The sequence below is a fragment of the Petaurus breviceps genome, unplaced genomic scaffold (assembly GCF_028583685.1).
Source record: "Petaurus breviceps papuanus isolate PSGF00001 unplaced genomic scaffold, PetGlider_PUasm1.0 90330, whole genome shotgun sequence".
NCBI lineage: Eukaryota > Metazoa > Chordata > Mammalia > Diprotodontia > Petauridae > Petaurus > Petaurus breviceps.
Genome location: NW_027187219.1, coordinates 1,291,641 through 1,317,360, shown reverse-complemented (window position 1 = coordinate 1,317,360; position 25,720 = coordinate 1,291,641). Strand labels below are relative to the sequence as shown.

Below are 25,720 nucleotides of genomic sequence, written 5' to 3'. Positions count from 1 at the left end.
AAAAAGAACTACAGGGAAGTAGAAGGGGATGAAGTAAGTACCCTCTTTGTGCCAGGAACTGTGTTGAGCTCTTCACAAATTTTATTTTATAAAAAGGAAAAGAAATTAAACCTCCCTTTTTAAAGTCAAGCAAAAGCTATACAAGTTGCAAAAGGGATTCTCATTCAAGTGTGAATTGGATTACTTGGCTTTTAGGGCTAAATGGGCAGCTAGGAGTGACTGGACTGGAGTTAGGAAGACTCCTCTTCCTGAGTTCAAATCTGTCCTCAAACACTTCCTAGCTGTGTGACTCTGGGCAAGTCACTTCATCCTATTAACCCTCAGTTTCCTCATTTGTAAAATGAACTGGAGAAGGAAATGGCAAATCACTCCAGGATCCTTGCCAAAAAATACCTAAATGGGATCGAGTAGGACTGAACAGCAGCAAAAGGTCACTACGTGTATCCGAGATCCTGTGAAAGTTCTGGCACATTCTTCGATTTCTTCTCTGCGCATATGTTTACATTACTGCTTCTTGTGATTTGTGAATTGTTCTCTTTACTCTGACTTCTGTAGTTTGCATTTTTTAAACTGGTTCAACCCAGCTTTGAAAATTCTCTGTTGTTAACTGTTAAGCTGCTAACATATTGTCCTAACTGCCTGTCAGAGAGAAAACCAAACCGTTTAATTAGTAAAATCACCATAACATCAGCAGGCCCAAGTAGATCAAAGCTACAGTGTGGGTCAGTCCTTTCTCCCATGTTGTGTGGTATTCAATTTTCTCCTTCACTGCCTTTCCCAACGGCGGTGAAACCTCATTTCTTTACGTACTCGTCTGAACCATAAGCAAAGGCAGAAAGTGTCCATTGTCAGCTAAAGTTCAACCCTTCATCTCAGGAAGCCTTAGGAAAGTCATTGGGCAAACACAAACCACGCCTTTTTTTTGTAGCTGTGGTGAGGGGCATGATGTTAGGCACTCACAGAACTTTCTAGAGGAGTGGCTATGCAGTCATTGAGGCAGGATCAGCCTGAATCACGGACCAGACAATGCTTGGAATTCGTAACTATTTCATCCTCTATCAGGGATCGGTGAGAAGGGGTCTTGGAAACTCCTTACTCCTTGGGGGCTCCTTAAAGGGGAAGAGGACTTTCAATATCTGGGTACTAATGCTGGAAGTAGTATTCTTGTCACTTAGAGGTCATTCAGCCTCCCCTTTCCCCACACATCTACCTTCTATTGGATTTGTACAAGCTCTGAATTGGAATCCCTCCACAAGGAATGCCTGGAAGCAGCTACATGAGGCTTGGTACTGGGACGAGGGCATTATGGATGCTCTAAAGACTGAGCTCTTATTGGTCAGTCCCTCGTTACACCTAAAAGACACAACAGCAACAAAACAAAATCTCACTATTTGTATCTCCTCCATATTTATTTTTTCTTTGGTGCATTAAAATATATTTCATTGTGTAATGCCATGCACAGAAGCTTTCCAGAAGAATGCTACTATGAACAGCTTTTTAAGTTTCTGATTACTCAGTATAGCGATCATTCTATTTATTCCATAACAAAAGCAAAACATCCATGGAAAATCAAGGTACAGCATAATTCAAAATACAGCATTCACCATATTACAGCTTATCACAGAAAATCACAATATAATATTCACAACATAGTCTCAAAGTAAAATAGTCACTCTTAAGTTAATTCAATTAGTCACTTATCAGTAGTCTCAAAGTACAATAGTCATCATGGGGCAAAATCTTGATTAACTTAATCAGTCACTTATCAGTAACAATATCTCAAAGTACTCAAAGTACAATCAGTCCTTATTCAGCAAAGTCTTACTAAGTATCATACACAAAACCCTCCCCCCCCCTTAGGTCACTAGTAAACTATAATTCCATAATTACTCAGTACCCAAGGAGAGGTCTTTTCTTCATCTTGACTTGGGACCTGTTGTCAGATTCCCTGGATCCCCTTCCATGGTCCCAGATTCTACCTGGATTCACCAGACTGTCACCTGGGTTCAATGGCAGACAGCTCCCAGTTGCTTGACCAGCTCTCTGGGCAGGTCCTGCTCCACACTGGGTTCACAGGGTCTGATCCATGTCAGATCCTTCATCATTTCTGCTCCAGGGAATTCAAGGCTCAACCAAGCCACAAACAAACAAAGTCTCAGCATCCTGGCCATGCTTCAGTCACCTGGGCTCCTGGCTCCAGCTCCTGGCTCTGGGCTCCTTTTCAGAAGAAGCTCCAGCACCACAAGTTCTCAGGACTCAGCTCTCCATTCTTCTGTAGCTGCTCTGCCACCATATCTCGGTCTCAGGAAATTCTGACTGTGCTTCTCTTATATACACAGTATTACCTGCTTCCTTCAGCCAATTTCCTGTTACATCAGTAACAGGAGACAGGAGTTCATACCTTCTCTTTCCCCAATCAGAGGCTTGATCAGTTACTAAGTGCTAAGTACCTGCTACCTTTGCCAACACAAAAGGGATCTTCAAATCCAAATTACATTAAGGTACACATTGATGCTTGTTTTTTATGTCTAACAATGCCTAGTAAACTCTCCCCTTCCCTTTCTGAGTAGAAGCCCTTCCTTGGGACAAATATGTTTAGTCTAGTAAAACAAATCAATGAAGTGACCATGTCTGAGAATTTGTGTCTTATTCTGTTCCTCTGGTCTGTCACAACTTTGCTAAGAGGTGGGAGGCATTTTTCATCATGCCACAGGTATCATCATCATCACCCTCATCATCACCTTCATCACCACCCTCATCATCATCACCTTCATCATCATCATCACCCTCATCACCACCTTCATCACCACCCTCATCATCATCATCTTCATCATCATCATCATCACCCTCATCATCATCATCATCACCACCCTCATCATCATCATCATCATCACCCTCATCATGACCACCCTCATCACCTTCATCACCATCATCATCATCACCTTCATAACCTTCATCATCACCCTCATCATGACCACCCTCATCACCTTCATCATCACCTTCATAACCTTCATCATCACCCTCATCATCATCAGCTAGTATTTGCAATTCTCCTTACAAATATTCTTCCATTTAGAGACAGCAAAGTGGTGCAGTGGATAGTGTTGGATTTGGAGTGAGGATGTCTGAAACCTTCCTCGGACACTTCCTAGTTCTGTGACCCTGAGCAAGTCACTTCACTTCTCTGTCTCAGTCTCCTCTCCTATAAAATGTGGGTTATAATAGCACCCACCTATCGGGGTTCTTGTGAGGTTGTTGTGTGCAACGCTTTGAAAAACTTAAAGCACTAGATAAATGTTGACTATTTTAGGGCAGCTAGAGTACTGGGCCTGGAGTCAAGAAGACCCGAATTCAAGTTCAGCCCCACACACTTCCTAATTGTGTTACCCTAGGCAAGTCACTTAACCTATGTTTGTTTCAGTTTCCTTTACTGTAAAATGGGGGCAATAGCAGCACTTCCCTCACTGAATTGTTGTGAGCATCAAATTAGATATTTGTAGAGTGCTTAGCTTGGCCCCTGGAACATAGTAGGTGCTTTCTAAATGCTCACTCTCTTTCTCTTACTTTTTCCATTTGGCCCTCACAACAATCCTAGGGGGCAGGTGGTATTTCATTCCCATTTTTCAGATGAGGGAACCTAGGCAAAACAAGGTTGAATGACTTGCCTAGGGTCACACGCTAGGAAGCATCTGAGAAAGGATTTGAATCCAGCTCTTTCTGACTCCAAGCCCAGCTCTGGGGCTGTTGTTCCACTCAGCTGTTTCTATGCCCTTACTCTGGGCTAGGCCTTGGGGATGCCCCCCTGAGCATGGCCAAGCAAAGCAGGTTGATTCCTTATGAGAGGCTTTGCATTCATTCTCAGAAAGAGGCTTTTATGGCCACCTCTTGAACGGGGTTGGGCAGGCTGGGGAGAGGTCAGGGTCCACCTCTGTTCCTTTCATTTTCACAAGTGGTGAATGATCCAGGAAGTCCCAGAATCTGAACTGTTGTGGGGCCTCTGGGCCTTGCAGCTTGAGAAACCAAGGCAGAGACTGAGCATCTCAGAGCTCCTTCCTCCTCTCAGAACTCCCCCAGGATTTACAGGTGGGTGGGTGAATCCTTGCTCATGTCCTGGCCGATGGCCATGCTGACACTCTGGTCTGGTGAGTGCCAAGCCATGAGACTGAGCAGGGCTGCTCGGGATGGGGGGGCAGGAGGACTGGGCTTCCTTTGGGTCACACAAGTTGCACCCCTCTCTCCATCCTTCACTTCCCAAGCACATTTTAATCTAAGTGAAAGCTGTTCCATGCATGTCCAGCATAGCTGGCAAGAACGAAGTATTTTCAAAATGGTTAAAGCCCTGTTTATAGGGACAAATACTGGGGGTAGGAGAGTCGGGGGGGGGGGGGTGGAAATCTCTAGCCATTGTTGGCACCACTGAGGCAAGGTGCTTCTTTCTCCTCAGTTTGTTGCCTTTCTCTGAGTCACAGCCGGTCAATAACTTTATGTACCTTAGCAATGAGTCTGCCAAGGTGTAATGTAATGCCAAGCAAAGGCAACTTCCCAAGGTTCAGAATACCAGCATAGGCGCTCTCCATTTTATTCAGTGACAAACCAAAAACAGAGAAGATCAAAACATGACATCATTCCAAATACAGCATTTACTAAACGTGATTAAATAATCTCCAAGTACTACCCCACCCCAGGACCTTCCAATCATTCAATCAATTACAAAGTTCCTGGTCTAAATACTTCTCCACCCCCTAGGCTATACCTTCATTTAGTCCACCACAAAGCCCCTCTTCTCAAATGGAGATTAGTTTCCAATCTAAGTAAAGTACATTCATTTGCTCAACCATAGAATACAAAAAGGTCAAAAGTTCCCCACCCCTGGATCACAATTGAATCTACCTCAGAGTTACATCAAGTTTAAACACAGCACCTAATACCCAAATGGAGGTCTTTTCTTCATCTTGACATGAGGCAAGTTCTCAGCAATCTTAGTTCCTGGGGAGACAAGGCTTAGCAAGGCCACAAGATACATTGCCAGTCCCTCCATTAATTCATCCTCTGTCTGTAGAACAATCCTAGAACCCCTGAAAACATTAGCAAAACCCTCTCCTAGGATCTCTGTAAACATACAACAAGAAAATCCTTCTTCAGGGCTTCTGAACCAACAGAAAGGTTCCCAGACCCCTGCAACAACAGCACTGTCCTTCACCAGTGGACAGTATTCATTCTGTCTGCAGGACAGTCTCAGGGCTTCTTAGCCAAAAGCCAGGTTCCAGGACTTCTTCAACAACAGGACTGTCTTTCACCAGTGGACAAATCTGGCAAAACAACATCAAAACAGACAAAGTACCAGCAAGACAGCCATGTCTCCTCAGTCCTTGGCAGCTCAGGGGGCAGGTCTCAAAAGTCCAGGGCAATTCAAAGCGGCCACCAGCAATTCTCTTAGTCTCTCTCTCTCCACGAGGTGCTACTTCCAAAAAAAAAAAGTTCTTCTGCCTCTCTCTTGTCTCTCCAAATCTACTTCACCAGCTCCTCCCAGTTCAGGACTCTCTTTTCACATCAACAAGTCCATCCCACAGGTGGGATTAATAAGCTCTGGGTTTTAACACAATCAATTTGAAAACCAAGCCAATACAGGGGAATCTTTAAATGCCATTACTATCACACAAGGGCACCACTGGCATCTCAGGCCTACGTAGGAGAGAAGGGAAAGAGGAAAGAAAGCAAGTAGAGGAGGTAGAGGTTAAAAAGGGAGGGAAGGAGTGGTAGGAAGAGACAGACAGAGACAGATACAGAAAGTCAGAGAGACAGAAGAGAGACAGACAGAGAGAAGAGAGACAGAAGCAGAGACAGAGAGACAGAGACAGGAAAGCAAAGGAAAAAGCTCTGAAGGAGTGGGTTAGGGTTCCTGCCCCAACCTCATCCCCACCTTGTCTCCTTCCCCTGTCCTCTAGATCCCCCTCTCATCTTATTTATCATTTCCTTCCTTTCTGCCTTTCTGTTGCCTTCTTTCCCCCTCCCTCTTTCTTTCCTTCTCATTTCTTTTATTTTTCTTTTTATTGCCCCCTCACAATCTCCCTCTCTCCTTCTTGAATTTCTCTTTCCCCTTCCTTCCTCAACGCCATGGAGTTAGGATTTGCAGGAGGTGACCCTGCATTGAGATCAACTTGCCAAGGTAGTTGTGGCATCAGAGAATGGGCAGAGAGGTGAAGCCAGTCCTTTCAGTTCCTCTTTCTCTTCCCCTCAGTTATTCCTTGTTGGTTTCTGTCTGACTCCTTTTGTGGGATCTCTGTGTCTACAGCCCTGATAGATATGGCAGCACCCCTAGGCTCCTGTATGCCCAGCTGTGTCCTGTGCCTTCTTCTTCAGGTAACTCCATGGATTTCAGGTGGGCATTCTGACTTTTTTCTCCAGAACTTGGGCCCTGAGGGTTATGGGATCAGAGTGGAACCCTGTGGCCAGTGGTCAGCCTTGAAGGCATCATGTAAGGCAGGGACATGCAAGATGAGCCAGGGCTAATCTACCACAGCAAAAGACCTATGGGAAAAGGTTGGAGGATGGGAGGTTACTCATCCTGCAGAGACTCCCATTGCATATGGGAGAGCTAGTGGGCAATAATGATTTTGTGGGTCCTAGGGATGATATACTACTTTCTTCAAAACACTTTCCTACCTATTCTCTGATGCTGAAATCATTTTAAAAGGGAGTTGTCTATGTGTGGAAGTCAACTTAACACTTTTTGTTTTTTGTTTTGTGTCTTGCTTTGTGGAGGGGGGAAAGGGAGGGCAATTGGGGTTAAGTGACATGCCCAAGGCCACACAGCTAGTAAGTGTTAAGAGTCTGAGGCTGGATTTGAAGTCAGGTCTTCCTCACTCCAGGGTGGGTGCTTTATTCACTGTGCCACCTGGCTGACCCTTATTATTATTATTATTTGATGAGATCTGTATTGGTATAGGGAACTTCAAGAGAGAAAGCTCCCTCTACCAATGAAGATTCATATCTTTCTAACTTAGAGGCCTGGAGACTTGTTTGGGGCAATCAGAGGGTAAGTGACTTGTTCAGGGTCACACAGCAGGCATGTGTCAGAAGTGGGATATGAATTCATGACTTTAACTAAAGTCACTGTGCAAACTGCTTCTCCTTAATTCACATTCAGCTATAACTAATTCTGGATCCTTCCACGATGGCAGGTTTTATGGCCTTTGATGTCATTTTATTTTTTTCTCTAGAGTCTCATGGATCTTGGTATATTTGTGAGACAGGAGATTTTAGACTTGGGAGGAAGGGATGTCTTGTGTCATCTGTCTCTGTTATACCACCTGAGCAAACATCCTTTTCTAAAAGCTAACTGAGTCTTCTGGCCGATGATTAGTGAGAAGCACTCTGGTGGGTGCCCTTAAGGGTTATCCCTACACTACTAAGAGAAAGAAAGCTAGTAGAAGTTGGAGGAGTGATCCCAGAGGCAGTGCTAAGAGTCATTTGGACAGGAATCAAGCAGGTCCTCATTCTCCAAACTACAGATTCAAGTCAGAAACGGGGAGGACTCATGGTGTTGGGCCTTGTAAAGGTGAGTACTGAGGTGGGGAGAATTTAACTCACTTTTTCCTCCCAGAAGCAACAAATGAAGGGGGTTTTCTCCTCTTTTTGGTTTCAGAAGATGCATTATTGCATCCCGTATTGCCGAAAGGGAAGTATGCTGAGGGTGAACCATAGCCGATACACAGGGCCTGCAGTCAGAAAGAGCAGAGTTCAAATTCTGCTGTAGATACTGACTAGTTGTGTGATCCTTGTCAGCCTCAGTTTCCTCATCAGTAAAATGGGGCTAATAATAGCACCTATATCTCAGGACTGTTGTGAGGATCAAATGAGATAGCAATTTGTAAAGCACTCAGGACAGTGCCTGGCACACAATAGGCATTGAAGAAATCCTCCTCCTTCCCTCCCTCCCTCTCTCCCCCCTTCCTTCCTCCCTCCCTTCCTCCCTCCCTCCCTTCCTTCCTTCCTTCCTTCCTTCCTTCCTTCCTTCCTTCCTTCCTTCCTTCCTTCCTTCCTTCCTTCCATCCCTTTCTGCTTTCCTTCCTACCTCCATTCATTCATTTGTTCCTTCCTTTCTTCCCACCCTCTCTACCTAAACCAGGTAGATCTCAAAATCCCACCCAGTGCTCCACAACCTTTTCTAGTCCAATCCACACCTGTGTACTTGCCTACCCTTTTACAGTAGCTCTGCTACTTGTTACTAGGTGACCCTGGATGAGTCACTTGGGTGACTTGGTTAGGGGATCAGCCTCACTTTCCATATATATAAATGGGGCTGTTCCTATGTTACAGGCTTGTGAGATTCAAATGAAGTCATACGTGAAAAATCCTTTTAAATATAAAATGCTATATTAACACATTACTATGAATAGTCCATCCACAATTTTCTTCTAACCACTTCCTTGGAATATTGGGTGGAGGGTCTATATACATCTGCCCTCACCCACCAATTAACCTCCTGCCTCCTCCCACTGCTAGGACTAAACTCTCAAACTCTTCATCCCCAAAGAGGAATAAAACAGGCTAAGATACCCAACATTCCAAGCCAACATTCATGATGCTCCAAGACATCTTGATGTACTGGCTAGTAGAGGAGTCTGGAGAATTTTACCATCAGCTCATGTATTTAACGCCGTACATAATCTCACTCTAATCTTGTGTTTCTGGTCCTTTTTCAGCACAGTCCACGGTGACTGGTCCTAGGGAACCTATAGTTGCTTTATTGGGAGAAGAAATCACATTACCCTGTGATTTATATCCTGAGAAGAATGCAGATCACATGGAAATTTGTTGGTACAGAGTCACCAGGACCAACGTCAAATATCATGATGGAGAGAATGTCACTAGAAAGCAGCTGATAGAGTATTCAGGAAGAATCAGCTTATTGAATGATGACCTCACTAAAGGAAGCACAGTCTTGAAGATTCACCAGGTCAGAGTCTCTGATGAAGGAGAATACCAATGTGTTCTTCAAGATGACAGCGGCCAACGGACAGACGCTCTGGAGCTCAAGGTGGCAGGTCAGGAATATTGCCAAGGATTTGGGCTTTGACCTTTGACAAGTCACTTCCCTTCTGTGGGACTCTTTTTGCTCATCTATTTAACGAGGTGGAGGGATTTGAACTAAGTCATCTCTAAAGCCCCTCACTTCAAAATTTGATGTCCTTTCCTTTCATGGAAGCATCAGGACTCAGAAGGCCAGTAGGGTCTGGTGTCCAGTATAATACAAGCTTCAGTTTCACTCTCGAAGGATTTCTTGTCCATCTCTATACAATGATTGTACTGTGATAGGAGCCAGAGAAGTCCACCTCCCAAGCAAAACTACCTCTTTAGAGATGCCACTGGGGTTCCAATCAAGTCAGTTGGCATTTATTAAGCACTCGCTCTTTGCTATGCACAGTGCTCACTTCTGGAAATACAAGCAAAAAGACAGTTTGTGCCCTCAAAGAGCTTACCTCCTAACTGGGAAGACAACATTAGAAAGGAAGCTGAAAAATGGAGAGAGAAAGTCTAGAGATTCTGGTACCTATTGGGGGAGTATGGTGAACATGCCTGGCTGTGGTACTTCCTTAAGGCAGAGGGTCTAGGAGGAAATGACAAATCAGAGAAAGGGGCAGCAGGAGCAGAGGAATCTTCTAGGGTAAAAAGGCTGCTGGGACCAAATGGGAGAGCCATCTTCCTGGCTAATGCCTCCTGGAATTTATGATGGCAAGAAAGAGAGCATCCTCCTGAATAATTTTCCTTTCTTCTTCTCTAGCTATGACTTAGCTCAACCAATATTTATTGAATCTTACTTGGTACAGCAGAACATGTTATGGATACAATGACAAATCATTATTTAATATTATATTTATATGACTCTTTTTTTTGTTTTGCCTTTTGGAGGGCAATTGGGGTTAAGTGACTTGCCCAGGGTCACATGTCTAGTTTTTTTGTGTTAAGTGTCTGAGACCGGATTTGAACTCAGGTCCTCCTGACTCCAGGGCAGGTGCTCTATTCACTGCGCCACCTAGCCGCCCCTATATGACTCTTTAAGGCCTATAAAGTAAATCACTTACATTTGGTCTTGACATCAGAAAACCTGCCTTTAGTTCACATTCTGATATTGACTAGCTGTGCTACCCTGGACAAATGATTGAGCCTCTCTGAACCTCAGTTTCCTCCTCTGTAAAATGGGAATAGCAACCTACTTCTTTCCCAGAATTGTGAGGAAGAGGCTTTATAAACCTTTAAGCTTCATAGAAATGTGAGTTATTATTCAATAATCCAATTAATCAAATAACATCTCTGGCTAAGGCCGACCATACAAAGACAAAAGTGATACAGTTCCTGTCGTCAGAAAGGTTGTGTTCTAATGGAGACACAGCACGTACAGATCTAAGGATATACTTACCATATATACAATGAATACACTGGTCTTGAAGTCAGGAAGACCTAAGTCTCACTCCTGACACATGCTGTCTGTGTGACCCTGGACAAGTCACAACCTCTAGTCACAAGGCAATTTAAGAATATAAGCTACAGAAAATGTGCTTATCTGCATCAAAAGAGGGGATTTTCCATCCAGCTCTTTGTACCAATGAAATTATAGGTCTAATCCCTGTTAGATTTCGAATTCCTTGAGGGCAAGAATAGGAATATTTCATCTTTATTTTCCAGTATTTAGCACAGAACTTTATAGCCAACGTTTATTGAATGAACGAATGAGAAAGAGCATCAAAGTATCGAGTGAACTTTTGGGAAAGGCTGATGGTGTCAGTAAGGGAAGGTGATCTTTTCTTCATCCTAGCTGTTCATGTACATTTTGAGTGATTAATAAAACATTATTTGTTCCTATTTGCTTCTCTCCCAGCTTGGGGAACAGATCCCCAGATTGACGTGGAACCTCTAAAGGATGGAGAAATTCTGCTCCTGTGCCGATCAAATGGGTGGTACCCGAAGCCCCAAGTGGGATGGCAAGGCGTTCAGGGAGAGAGCTTGCTGCCCCTGTCAGAGTCTCATTCTCAGGATGGAGAAGACCTTTTCCAAATAGAAGCATCTCTAGTCGTCCAAGCCAATTACACCAAAGATGTGTTTTGCTCTATTTGGCACCCTCTCTTTGGGAAGCAGAAGACAGCATCATTTCCCTCAAAAGGTTGGTCCCTTTTATATTATGGAATGAAGCATCTGAGCTAAAGTTTCCATACAGTGACTTAAGGCATTCACTTCTGTTTAGTGTTTTCAAATAGTTTTCATACAAGACCTGGGTGAATGTTGGTAGGTTTATGTCCAGATGTTTATATATTTTGTGGTAATTTTGTTTAGAATTTTTTTCTATAATCTGCTGCATTTTAGTTCGTTTTTTTTTTTTTTTTGCTTTTTGGAGGGCAATTGGTGTTAAGGGACTTGCCCAAGGTCACACGGCTAGTTTTTGTGTTAAGGTCCTCTTGACTCCAGGCCGGTGCTCTATTCACTGCGCCACTTAGCCACCCCCTGCTGGATTTTACTATACAGAAAAGCTGGTTATTTTCGTGGTCCCAAAGATTAACTGAAAATGGCATTGTGTTGCACAGTCCTGAAAACACTACAAAAACACTGCAACCTTCACCATTCTACATATCACCCATTATCTTAGCACCTCATATGTTAAAGCTTTACAACAAAGAGGATTTCCTCCTTTTCTATTAGAACACAACAGGATTTAGAAATGGAAGTCAGGGTGAGTCTAGCATAATAATTGAGGGCTGGAAGGACCCTGAGAGAGCACTTAGTCTGATTCCATCATAAAATGGTTGAGGAAACTGAAGCCAAGGTGGGTGTGGTGAGCTGCCCAAGGTTGTTAGTGGCAATGCCAAGAATAGAACTTGGGTCTTCTCACTGTAGATCCTGTATTCTTTCCACTAAATCATATTGCTTCTCCCACGAATTATTGAACAACAAACCAGGACCCCTGTGAGAAGCTCCTATTTCTAAAGACCTCCAAAGATATCTTGTTTTAGAGTTAAAAGGGATATTAGGAATCAAAAAGGAAATGTGGTGACCTGGAAAGACTAACAGATTTGAAGTCAGGGAATTTAGGTCCAAATTTTGCCTTTACTTTTTGCTGCCTATGTGATCTTGGGCAGGTCACAACTCTCTGGGCCTCAGTTTCCTCATGTGTAAAATGAAGGAGTTGGACTAAATGACCTCAAGGATCCCTTCTGGCTTTAAATTTATGAGCTAATTCAATACTGCCATTTTTACAGAGGAGGAAATTGGTTTTCCCAAGGTGACGTAGAGCAAGGACTTGAAGGCAGATTCTCTGATTCCAGAGACAATGCTCTTCCCACTCTATAACCGACATATAACATGATGTAGGTTACAGTTGCCCAGCATTCTGATGAGGGAACACAAACTGTAGCAATTTAGTTTTGGGGGAATCAAACTGTTTAAATATTCATTTTAAATCCACGTATTTTGGAATAATGTAAATTCTAATACATGGTGCAGTTCATAGATCATGGGATCCTGTATGTAGAGTGGGAAGGGACAAGAATGGCCATCTATCCCAATCCATTCATTTTTACAAAGGAGGAAACTGAAGTCCAGGGACTTGCCCAAGGAAGTAAAGGTAGGAACCACCAGAAATACAATTTTGAACTGAGGTCCTCTGATGAAAAAGGCAGTGCTTCTCCCACAGAACCATGCTGCCTGAGGTTGATAGAAGCAGATTTAGTGATTCATATAGTCTTCATTTCAGACACCGCTGGGCTTGTGTCCCAGATCCATCGCTAATTAACTGCATCAGATTGGGTAAATCACATGATCTCTCTCTCTGAGCCTCAGTTTCCTCATCTGCAAAATGAGGATAATGGGCAGATATACTGCCTATCTCTCAGGATTGTAGTGAGGTAAGCACTTTGCTAATTGCAAGGGCTTTGGATATATGAGAGTCATCACCAAAGTTTTTTTTTCTCCCCTATTACTCCAGGTTTATTAGCTTGAATGGACCTCAGAGAGTATGTAGTTCAATCTTAAGAGTCAGGAACTTACAGAGTTGAAGTTGTCAGAATGCTGACTCTGAGGCTTTGTCTTTCAGCATCCCTTTCCTCAACGTATTGTGCCTGGATCCTTGCTTTTGTAACAGGCCTCCAAATCATGGGACTCTTCATTTTGGGGAGCGTTTACTTCATCAGGAAGCAATGCAAGGCAAGAGGTATGATGGGGAAATGGCCTCAAGGGGGAGCAGTTAAGCTGGTCTTGAAGCTGTGGAGTAGAAAGCCGGCAGAGAGGATGGTTCTGTCACTCAGAACAATGAGGACCTTAAAGGGGAGGGAAAAGAGCCCAGTGTGGAAGCTAGTACATGCCCAGTGACCCTGGGGTCTAAGACATTTTAGGAGGGAAAGAGTGAATCCCCTGAAGATTTACTTCAATTTTATGCCCAACTACACCCCTTTCCTAGGGGTGGCTAGCTAGGCGGGCTAGCTAAGGAGACACCTAGGTGGCTCAGTGAATAGGGCTGGGCAGGAAGTCAGGAAGAATCCTCTTTGTGAGTTCAAATATGGCCCCAGACACTTACTAGCTGTGAGACCCCGGGCAAGTCACTTAACCCTGGTTGCCTTAGCTTAGAAGACTCCATGGTCATGAAGAATTGGACATGACTGAACACACTCCTAATAAGTCAGAACCCCAAATCTAGAAGAAACCTTACAAGATTGTCTAATTTATTTCCTTCTCTTCATGGAGGCAAAAACTCCTTCCAGGCTGAGAGCAGGCGAGTTTTCCACTCTTGGAGATCTTTAGGGCTGTGGACTTGCTCAGTTGGCAGAGCAGAGGCTTTTCTTGCTTCTGTGGCCAGGAGAGCCAACCTCAGCTTCTCCTACTTTCTTCTCCTCCAGCCGGTGTAATGCCAGCTCTGTCTTTCTGTGGGGACAGAGAACAGCAACTGCTCAATATCTCTTCACAAATATTCTTCCTTCTTCTATAAATGTGCCCCCTTTACTTTCTCTCTCCTCTGGATTTTACGTTAAAGATGGAAGTGATTCAAAGCCGTTTAGCCTTTACTGCTGACATTTACTACTTATGTGACCTCAGGCAGATCACTTTAACCTCTTTGGTCCTCAGTTTCCTCATTTGTAAAGTGTGGGGGGTTTGGACTGGATGACCTCCAAGGCGTCCTTCATCTGGAAATCTCTGATTCTCTGACCCTTGTCCAAGTACTTCATTTTACCTTCTCAGTGTCATAGAGGTTAAGGGACTTGCCCACAGCCACACCAGGAGTAATTGGGAGAACCAGGTTTGCACCCCCCATCTTCTGTTCCTGGATCCAGGGTTCTGTTCAAAAGCCCCAGTTATTTTAGTCTTTCCCCATCACTAATCTTCTAGAGGCATCTGCTACCCAACTTCACATCAATAAACAAGCTTTTTGTTGTTGTTTATTGAGTTGTTTCAGTTGTGTCCAACTCTTCATGATCCCGTTTGGGGGTTTTCTTGATTGAGATACTGGAATGGTTTTGCCTTTTCCTTTTCCAGTTCATTTTACAGATGAGGAAACTGAAGCAAACAGATTAAATGACTTGCCCAAGCCAACACAGCTAGTAAGTGTCTGAGGCCAGATCTGAACTCAGGTCTTCCTACCTCTAGGCCTGGCATTCTATCCACGGAAGCAGGTAGATGCCCTGAACAAGCATTTATTAAGCACCTTCTATATGCCAGGGACTATGCACTAGGCTCTTGAAGAACTTATATTCTCTAGGTGGGGAGAGACCAACAAAAATGTATGATACATACACAATTAGTATGAGGCAATTTGGTGGGGAGTGAGGTACTAATGATGGGGGGTGAATCAAGTAGGGAAGCATGAAGAAGGTAGCACTTGAGCTGTGCTTCAAAGAAAATGAGGGATTCTCTTGTTCGATCTCAGTCCCTTGACTGATGGAAACTGTACACAATTATCTAGCATCACAGAAATGAATCCATCTACTCCAAGGAATTTGTTTAATAAGATCCATGGAGAATAACTAAGAAAATGAGTGAAGAGAATGACATTTTCATAGGCAGAATGGACAACCTAGTATCTGAAAGTGAATTTTGACTCCACAAATGATCTTTCATTCATTTGTTATTTCAGGAAGCATTTCTTAAGTGCCTGTTATAGGTCAGACAATGATTTAAGTGCCAGGGATATAAAAGGCAAGAACAAAACAGCCTCTTCACTCAGGGAACTCACTGGATCCTACTGGGGACAAGAATGTGTAAACATATGAGAAAGAAAACTTTTCAGGAGGGGCATTAGAAAGAGAAAAGAGAACCTAGACAGGGAGGGAACCTGGGCTGTATTGAAAGATTAATGTTTTTAGATGCAAGGAGATATAATTTCCCTCTTTCTTTTTCTTCCTCCAGAAAATCAATCTCAAAATGAAGAAGAGAAAGGTAAAATTCCATAACTTAATGATAGACTTTCATTTTCATGGTCACAATGGACTCATCTTTAGTAGCCCATTTTCTTTAAGACATTTCCTCTGCTCATCTCTCTTCAGGAGTGGAGAGGGGTTGTGCTGAACCATCCACACACTCCGTGATGAACTTAACCTATTGTGATCAATGTCATTGGTGAAACACCTGACCAGAGGCAGCCTTAGAGGCTGGTCCTCAGGTGGAGTAGTTTTCTGTGTGAAACTAACTAGTCTGGGTAGGGATTGAATTATGTAGTTCTTGATGGTTGCAGTCTAAAGAAATCATTCATAGCTTCTTCAGGCTGAAGGGCAATGCTGAGCCACCTGCTTTAAGTTCCTCAATGTATCAAGCTGATGATGAGCCTGTTCCTCTAGTCACTTAGAACATGCTTAAGATAAAATATCTATAATTCTTTTGATAAAACTTATGAATTTATTAGAAGGAAAAAATTACCAAATGCCTACAGTGTGCTATGTGCTCTACCAATATTACCTCATTTGATTCTCATGACAACCATGACAGGTAGGTGCTGGTATTATCTGCATTTATAGTTGAGGAGATGGAAGCAGACAGAGGATAAGTGCCTTGCTCAGGGTGACACAGACAGGATATATCAGAGGTAGGAATTGTGCCCAGGTCGTCCCAACTCTGAAGCTACCTTTCTCTACCCTGAACAATATTGACTTTTATTGTGAAATTGTCAGCATTGGAAAATCCCAAACACCATAATTGTGTGTCTTCAAGATGTCATAACACATACCTGACCCCTGATGCACTTTTGAACACTCAATCAAAGATAAATTGTTGAAGAAGGGAATTTTTCCCATCTTCCCACTGTTTAATCTATCCAATACTGTAGAGTATGATTCCCCCCCCCCCCCAGGATAATATTAACACCAAGTAACTGAGTTTATCCATGCAACTATATTGTGAATTCAGTGAAAAATCAGGCAAATGAATTTTTTAAAATAATAATTCATTCTAGATGCTAGAATAGTAGGTCTGTGGTTTAGTGGATAAAACACTGGACCTGGAATTGGGAAGACTCATTTTTATGAGTTCAAATCCAGTCTCAAACACTTACTAGCTGTGTAACCCTGGACAAGTCACTTATCCCCTGTTTGTCTCCATTCCTCATCCGTAAAATGTCCTGGAGAAGGAAATGGCTAACCACTCCAGTATCTTTGTCAAGAAAACCCCCAAATGGGGTCACAAAGAATTGGATCAACTGAAATGACTGAAAGCACACTCACACACACACACACACACACACACAAGACCTTAGTGCTTATCTTGTTCAAGCCCCCATTTTATAAATAAGAAAACTGAGACTCACGAAGATCACATAACTTGACTTTTTATTAAACAATTATTAATATCAGAGTGTCAGAGTGAACACTAATAATCAAGTTTCCTGACTGAACAAATTGAGTAAAACTAATTTATCAGTAGACTATATACAATACTAGCAGTTCAGATTTGGAAGGGGTGTCAGAAGGAATAGTCCGCTCATTTTGGAGACAATGACCATATGGTCCAAGATATGAACTGATGTGCTCAAAATCATTATCTCCTTAGTAACAGAGCTCCTTAGATAGAGAAGAATTTATTCAGCATTTACAGTTTCCCAGTCATTGGGCTTAGAATTTGGGATACAAATGCAAGGAAATAAGATGGTCCCGGTTATCAAGAAGCTTGTATTTCTAATGGGATAAGATCAATGAAAACAGGAAATGGGGACAATCCAGAGAATGGTTTGAGCTGGGAGTACAGTGAAGAGTTTTGTAAGGGCTCCCCAATAAATGATGACCCTGAGCAGGGACTAACCAATCGGTGAGTAGACTGACAGGGCAGAGTCATCCTGAAGAGGGCAAGGCAATGGTGACAAGGTGGAGTAGTCAAGAGAATGAGCTGAGTCAGAGTAAAGCTTCTAGTAGCAGAACTGGGCTAAAAGCCAGGTCTCCTGATTTCGATACTAATGATCTCTACTTTGTGCTCCCTTTCCCCAGTGTAACATGTATATAGCCTTAATGTAGACTTTTGTAGAGACAGGTACATTTTTGTGGTTGAACTAAAACCATAACTGTCTGTTGCTTCTTAAATTCTGGCAAGTGTTGGCCAAGGAGGGAACAGACATAATGGTCCTGTATTTTAGCAATGGGAATAGTGATAATGTGGAAAGTACCTCTTGAGAAGAGACAGAGGCCTATAGAGGATAAGATCCTGCCCTGTGTCTAAAGTTACACGTGCAACTAAAATCTTTGCATTTTTTGTCTGCTTTTTCCACCAGTGACTCTCCAAGACGAAAGTGGTAAGTTTTCTATATGGGTCAAGTTGGTTCTTTTGCGTTTGTTTCATCAGTATTTCATCTCTATATCTGTTTAATTGCAGATGCCAAAAAAGTCATTACAGATGCAGGTGAGTTATGTGTGTGAGACCTTGAGTAAACCATTTCCCTTCCTTGAATCCTGGTTTCTTACTCTATAATGTGAGGATAGTGGGCTCCATACTCTCAAAGGACTCTCCCCGATCTAACACTCTTTGTACAATTCTATTATCTGACATCTACCTTGGAGACCTCCCTACCTACTATCTACTTTCAACCTCTTCGTTTGGCAGATTATCACTCTTAGGTATCATTCAAAAGCCATGAGTTCTAGCCTTGGCTCTGGGTCTTACCTATCAAATGACTGTAGCAAGTTGTTTGCCTTCTTTGGATCTTACTCAACTCACATATGTATCTTTATAATCAATAACTGCTTCCTTCCATGTCCACATTTTTCAATGATTCTGAGAGGGTGAATGAGATAAAAATACTTTGATACTTTTAGAAAAGGATGTTCAATAAAGTTTAAAGTTCAATGCTAGCTAAGGGGCCTAATATATATTTTAGACTCAAACACAAGGACCAGCCCACTGGCTGGTTAAATTTGAAAGTCAAATAGGAAATCCCTATTCACAAAATCAAAATTTTGCCTAAATCCCAAGAGGAAAGACAGGGCAATGTAATTGAAATAACATTTGACTGGGACATTGAACACCTGGTTTCCAGTGCCAATTCTGCCATCAACTTGCTCTGTGACCTTGAATGAATCACTACATCTCTGGGCTTCAATTACCTCCTCTGAAAAAGGAAGGGTTTGGATTATGTGATTTCTAAGGGCTCTTCTAGCTTAATGTCTTCTGAGTATTTTCTGGTGTTTAAGTAAGGTTCTGTAGTTGAAGAGATTCTCATAAGATCATAGATTTAGATCTGGAAGAGACTTTGGAGGTTGCTGAGTTTCACTCCCTCATTTTATGGAGGAACAAATGGGGGCACAGAGAAGTTATGTGACTTACCCATAGCTAGTAAATGTCTGAGGCAGGATTTGAATTCAGTTCTTCCTAACAATAATTGGTTTAAGCTCAGATCCTCCTGTCTCCAAGTACAGCACTCTGTCCACAGCTTGCCTGATGCTGAGTCCAGAACTTTATCCATTATATCACTTGGAGGTCCCGTGTCTGACAGTCAACTAACATTCATTAAACACCTGCTATCTGTCAGGCACCGTGCTGAGCTCCGGAGATAAAAAAAGGGCAAAATAGTTCCTGTCCTCAAGTAGCTTACAATCTAAAGAAGGAGATAACACGAAAAAAACTATGTACAAATGACTGATATACAGGATAAATTGAAGATAATCTCAGAGACAAGGCACTAAGATTAAGGAATACACAGTAAGTGCTTAATTAATATTCCTTGAATTGAATGGACAGTGCACACTAGCCACATGGAGCCATAGACTAAGTGGAACATTGGATTTCCTACCTCCCATCTACTGTTATGATCACTCTGGAATCACAGGCAGTCGGTTTTCAATGGCATTGCCATTTTTCTAGCAGAATAGGACTCACCCTTCCATTCTGGCTCTTTAGGGTCCAAGAGCATGCTCTCAGAATCTTTGGAGGGCAAAAAGAAACAATCCGTTCTCTTGTAGATGGAAGAGTGGAAGGCAGAGATACATTTTTCTCCTCTTGTTGCCACCCTATCCTCTGGTCTAGTCAGTGTCTGTGTTTGTGCTTGTTTGTCTTTGAAACCTGCTCCTAGGAGCCGTTGGAAACTGGGGACCATGGTGTGGCAGGTCATCCCCGTCATCTTAAAAAAAACAAAACTGAATTGAATTTCTATTTTCAGGGTGGAGAAGAGCCTGGAAACATGCAGGTGAGGCTCCCAAGAAAGGGAAAAGATGTTTCCTTTAGTATGTACCCAAGGTGAGAGCAATGGCTTTTTCTGTGGACTCTGACTCTGTTCTTTCAAAATAACACATTTTGAAGGGAAACCTGGTCAATAATTGGTTTAGTCTGCACGACTCCAGATGCACCATTTGTCTGCATTTGTGGCCCTCTGATCTGGGGTTGCAGATAGAGGTCACTTTTACCAGACCCAATGTCAGGTAACTTTGGAAATATCCAATAGAGTTCCATCAAACTAATGGAGCAAATGTGGTTATTTTCAAATAGCCTAGCTAGTTGTTTAAATTCAATCAGTTTCATTTGCAACTGACTTTTCAGCGAAGAATGGGGCAGAATTATTTTTAATCATGTTTTCTCCCAGTAGAATATAAATTCTTTGAGGGTAGGGACTGTTTCATTTTTGTTTTTATATCTGCAGGGCTTACCATGGTTCAGCCAACCTTAAACACTAGTCATTGTCTACTCTTCCTAATTTCCAAGGTAGCTACGGTACGGAGGTCTATAACCAATCCTAACCGATGACGTTGGAGAACTACTCGGAAACTAGATGTTTGTCAGAAAGTGGATGGGGTGAGGGTAGATCGGGGTGGCTGGAGGACTGATTAATTGTGCAGTTCTGGAAGTCATTTTCATCTTCGTGTTACCCACCAAATGTATCTCTCTTACAGTACAGGTAACTTTGGACCCAGCCACAGCTCACCCCATTCTGATCCTATCTGATGACCAGAGCCAGGTGACCTATGGGGATGCTGAACAGGATGTCCCTAAAACAAGCCAACGATTCGACTTTCAGCCCTGTGTCTTGGGCAGTAAGGGCTTCAACTTTGGAAGACATTACTGGGAGGTTGAAGTGGGAACTGGGGCAGCCTGGACTCTGGGTGTTTGTAGGGAAGCAGTGAACAGGAAAGGTTGGATTGTCCTATCTCCAGAGGAAGGGTTTTGGACCATGAGGTTTTATAAAAACTGCTATGAAGCTCTGAGCGGCCCTGTGACGCCTCTCCCTCTGAAAAGCCCCTTTAGCCGAGTTGGAGTTTACCTGGACTATGAGGCTAGAGAGGTTTCATTTTACAATGTGACAGATCGAGCACATATTTATACGTTTCCTAATTGTTCTTTTTCTGGGACTATCTGTCCCTTTTTCTGGGTTTTTCCTGGTGCTGTCCTCATCCTCCCTAGGTTGACCAAAGAGAATCTCTCTCTTCTAGAGGGGCCAAGTGATTGTCGCTCAGCGTGTGTCCCAGGAGAACTGTCCCCAGCTCCTAACTGATCCCTCTCTTTAAGAAACATTATACTTAGCTGTCAGTAAACAAGTTTAGTGAGGAGTGAAGGAAAATCTTTCACAGTCTAATCTAGCTTTGCTCACATAAGAATCCTGAGATCCTCAGGAATGCCCTACTATTACAAGATGGACCAGTCACAGCCCCCTTCTTTTAGCAGGATAAGGATTCAAATGCCTTAGACTTCGGGAGTATGTAATAGAGGTCTGGGTTCCTCCAGACTTGGGACTTCCCTTGCTATCTCTTCCATTTTGTTTTAGGAGAGGGCACAAATGTAACATGTTTTAGCACTTACTTTGGATTTGGAGGGATGTTTATGAATCCAAGGTTGAGTCAGATACTAAGAGAGGTCATTCACCTCTGAGTTGATGAACAGGTAGAAAACCTTTGGGTCAGGACATGGTATTGTCAAGCTCTGTGAGTATTTTTCAGTGCTGTGATCTTTAACATGAGGCCTTAAATGAAGAATAAAGTAATAATAAACAAAAGCATGAATCCAGTTTTTCTTGTGGTGGAGGATGGAGAGAATTCAGACTAGGTAGTGTAAGTAGAGGGAGCTAGGCTATGTGTCAGAATGCTAAGTACTGCCAATAATTGGTTGTCAAACACGTTTGTCCATCCTATTCCCAGACCCCTTTCACGATAGGCCCCTTTTGCCCCCTTCCACTGGTGACACCACATTGGTCTTCAGCATTCTCTCCTTCCTCATTTCCAGCTCACTCAAAAGGAAGTTTGAACCCTAATCTAGATTTCCACCTTGACTCAGCATTAACTAAAAATTTTCCTTCTTGTAGCTTGTAGCACAGGGAGAAGCAAACTTTCAGATCTGAACCAAAGTTCTGAGCCCTCTACATTAGGCAACTTCTTCTTTGTCAAACTGTCTTCTAAATCTCTTCTAGAGAACTTTCTTTTAATCTGTATATCATATCCTTACCCACTCCTCTTTTTGTCATGTTCACTAGACTTTCAGCCAATCTTTGCAAAATCTACCTTTTCCCTTTCAACAGAATCATCCAACAGTTCTCATGTCCCATCTTGCCCCTTCCCATCACCCTGTCTTTCCTACTTCCCCTAACCACAACTCATACTAGGCCAGAAATTGAGGCTTGATGAGGCTACCCCTTCAAGGAAAGAGTTCTGGGTTCAGAGTTAGAGAAAGTAGGTTTAAAACCTGGCTCTTCCACTTGCCATGCATGAGACTTTGGGCAAATTATCACACTTTTCTAGGTCTCAGTTTCTTACACTGTAAAATGAAGTGATTGGCCTAGATGACCTCTAAGTGGGATTGAGTTGGTAACATTGACTTTGTGCTGACTAGACAAATTGAAAATTGTAAACTAGACCCCCCCACCCCAAGGCAGAGAAATTTCAATGAGGTTATTATTTTTGTGAGACATTTTGTTAGTTAAATATTATCTTGTAAAATTGTATAGTCATAAGGTCATGGATTTAGAGTTGGAAGGGACCCAACGGGTCATCATGTCCACCTCCCCCCATTTGACAAAGAAGAAACTGAGACTTAGAGAGGGAAAGTGATTTGTTCAAGGTTATATAGTTAGGGAGTGTTGGATTCCCAGATACTCAGTGGAATTCCTCTCAGGATGAGGTGTTGGGGATTTCTCCATATATCCTTCTTCATTCATGTGCACACTCACTTGGCCAACATAGCCCAGAGGTTATGGGGCACTTGGCTTCAAACCAGGAAGACCTAAGTTCAAATCTAGCCTTAGACACTTATCTGTGTGGGCAAGTCACTTAACCTCTCAGTTTTCTCATCTGTAAAATGGACATAATAATAGCATCTGCCTTTCAGGGTTGTTGTAGAGATCAAATGGGATAATAATTGTAAAGCACTTAGTACAAAAAGTGACATATAGTAAGCATTATATAAATGTTAGCTATTATTTTTATTTTTGTTTAGTTCAACACAATAAAATTCTCAGTGCACCTTTGGAATAAAACCAGCTTGTCTTACAGATTTTTATTAAGTATCTTAAAAATACAGACATCGTTTAGGTAATAGGTTAAAGAAGAAGAAATTTCCCAAGATGGAGAGTGGCCTGGTTTTTGTGGGAATGTGGGCTGCTTGCCTCCACCGAAGAGAGCTGCTCCCAGACTAAGGAATGCCCAGTACATTTGTGCACATGCAGACTTTCCTTTGAGGTGGCAGCCAGCTTTTGAAGACTCAACTCCATTTGCATCAAAACTCTATGCAACTCCAACAGCAAAGTTAAGGGGGAACAATCTGGAAAATGTTACAATAGTAATAGTAGTTTTGTCTAACTGGGACTTTGCTTTGGGTGTGGCCAGATGCCTGAAAACAAGAGTCTTGGGACTCGTTTGTAGGAGATGACATTCTGCATTTCCCTACTGTATAGACGGAAATAACCTCTTCTATTGGCTGCTGGTTGGAATAGGCTGTGTCTTTAAAGTGACCAGACTGGGACATTCTAGACCTTTTTCTGGCTGCATTCAGAAAGATGAAGGACTATTATCTATGAACTGAGCTGATGAGGGGACCCTCTCCCAGGGTCCCAAGAAATGGGTTTGCAGTTTTGTTTTGGTTTGTTTGCCCTTTTCAAGCTTAATCCCCACTAGACAACCTTGGAGGCACGATTCTAGGCCAGATGTTGCAGCTACCCTAGGAGGGAAGCCCTGAGAAGCCAGGGCGCCTGAACTTGGGCCAATGGGAGTCCTCTGGATGTGGAATTTGGGACTATGCTATATTGGAGCTAAGTTAAACTGTGACCCTAATTCCATTTTTCTCCCCAGAGACTGAGGTGGTACAGGTTTGGGGGACTATTCCATTCCAGGTATTGGGGGGATGTTTATATGTTTATTCTGGATATACTTTTAAAGTAAACATTCCTTTGCAAAAGCTGACTAATAACTTTTTAAATGGAACTGGGGTGCAGTTCCTCTTACAAATGAGAGAATTACATTGGTGGAGAATGGAATCAAAGACAGAGCCTGGAAACCCAGCTCCTTAAAGGCACCGGAGAACCTGGGGAGGGGTAAAATATAACCTTGGGCTTTCAGGTTGGGCAGGCGCGGGGAAGGCAATCACTGCTACACTTGAATTCAGTTATTACGTTTTTGAGCCCAGCGTTATTACAACTCAGAAAGCAGTCTGGTCTAAGATGTTCACAGGGGCAGGAGCTGGAGCTGCAGAAACCTGGAAATAACATAATATCTGATAACAGGGGATGGCTAAGTAACCTATGGGGGATAATATACTTTGGGGGGAAGCACCAGACCTGTGATTTCTTTAGCAGAGGGAACTCCCCTTTTTCAACCTTCTTCAGATCTTCCCCATCCCCCTCAGCTGAGAACCTTGCCATGTACTTGCCTGAAAAACTGAGGCCGTTCACAGAAGGTCTCTCTTCTTCCTGCCTTTCATCTCACACCCCCCAAAGTCTTGTGCCATTATTTTCTCTTTCATCTGCCTCATGTAATGAGGTAACTCTTCTCCTTCTCAAGGTCAACCCTTCTAATGTGCAAATGATCCATTTCATCCCGCCTTCCCCGCAGGTTTCCAAGTCTCCATCCCTACTATCCTCATTACTCAGTCACTTCTCTTTAGTCTCTCCCTGTCTGCTGGCTGCTTCCCTGTTGACTACAAAAATACCCACAAATCTCCTTAATTTGCACAAACCCTCACTTGGTCCACCCAGGCCTGCCAGCTCTTCTCCCGCTTTTCCAGTGCCTTTTGTGGCTAAACTCCAAGAGAAGGGCATCTACTTCCACTCTGGTCACTTTCTTCTTAACTCTCTAAAGTCTGGCTACTGGCTTCGTTATTCAACCAAAACTGCTTTCTCTAGAGTGACCAACAATGTAATCACCAAAATAGGATGGCTTTTTCTCAGTCCTCATCCTTTTGGGGGACATGAGGTAGGACGTAGGTGGTGGAGTGCATAGAGCCCTGGTCTTGGAGTCAGGAAGAGCTGAGTTCACATATGACCTCAGGTGCATATTAGCTGTATGGCCCTGGGCAGATTGTTTAATCTCTGAAGCCTCAGTTTCCCCATCTATAAAATGGAGATAATAATAGCACCTACGGCTCAAGGTTTTTGTAAGGATCAAATGAAATAAAATTTGTACATTGCTTAGCACAATGCCTGCTATGTAGCAGGCACTTAAAATGCTTGTTAAAACAAAAAAAAAATTTAACCTCTCTGCAGCCTTTGATGCTGTTGATCACTCTCTTCTCCTTCATGCTCTCTTCTTTCTAAGTTTTCAGGAGAGTGTTCTCTCCAGTTTCTTCTCCTTCCTCTCTGTTTATTCTCATACTTTTTTTTTTTTATGAGATCTTCATCCAGGTCACATCTGCTAACTGTGGGGAAGCCACGGGGCTCTGTCCTGGATCCATTCTCCCTCTATTTTATTTCAATTGATGATCCCGTTAGCTCTTATGGATTCAAGGATGGCTTCTATGCTGAGGATTCTCACATCTACTTATCTAGCCCTTGCCTCTCAACTGACCCTCAATCTCACATCTCCAGCTGCCTATTGTCCTCTAGACATCTAAAACTCACCATGGTTAAAATTCATTATCTTTCCCACAAATCACTCACTTCCAAATTCCCTATTACTTTCACACACACATATCTACTCCCTCACACTTCTCCCTGCAAGTACTTCCTAAAGCATAAAACATGCCTATTTAAGAAACTTGACATGTTGTGCTGTGGGTAAGAGACAGCTTTTGGAGCCTGGGAGAGTAATTTTCACCTTTGTCGGGTGGAGATCCCCAGAGAGAAGCAGCTTTTGCT

The 25,720-nt window shown here is 42.8% G+C and overlaps 1 protein-coding gene across 1 annotated transcript; it reads left to right on the top strand.

The window, feature by feature from the left end:
• The first annotated feature begins 4,123 nt into the window (after positions 1-4,123).
• LOC138177106 (butyrophilin subfamily 1 member A1-like) lies at positions 4,124-21,407 on the top strand. The gene is made up of 9 exons (XM_069108090.1): positions 4,124-4,142; positions 8,706-9,047; positions 10,687-10,785; positions 10,880-11,161; positions 13,085-13,201; positions 15,388-15,417; positions 17,833-17,859; positions 19,613-19,639; positions 20,340-21,407. The coding sequence occupies exons 1-9, from the start codon at positions 4,124-4,126 to the stop codon at positions 20,936-20,938; spliced, it is 1,542 nt and encodes a 513-aa protein (XP_068964191.1). The 3' UTR covers positions 20,939-21,407.
• Positions 21,408-25,720: the final 4,313 nt, after the last annotated feature.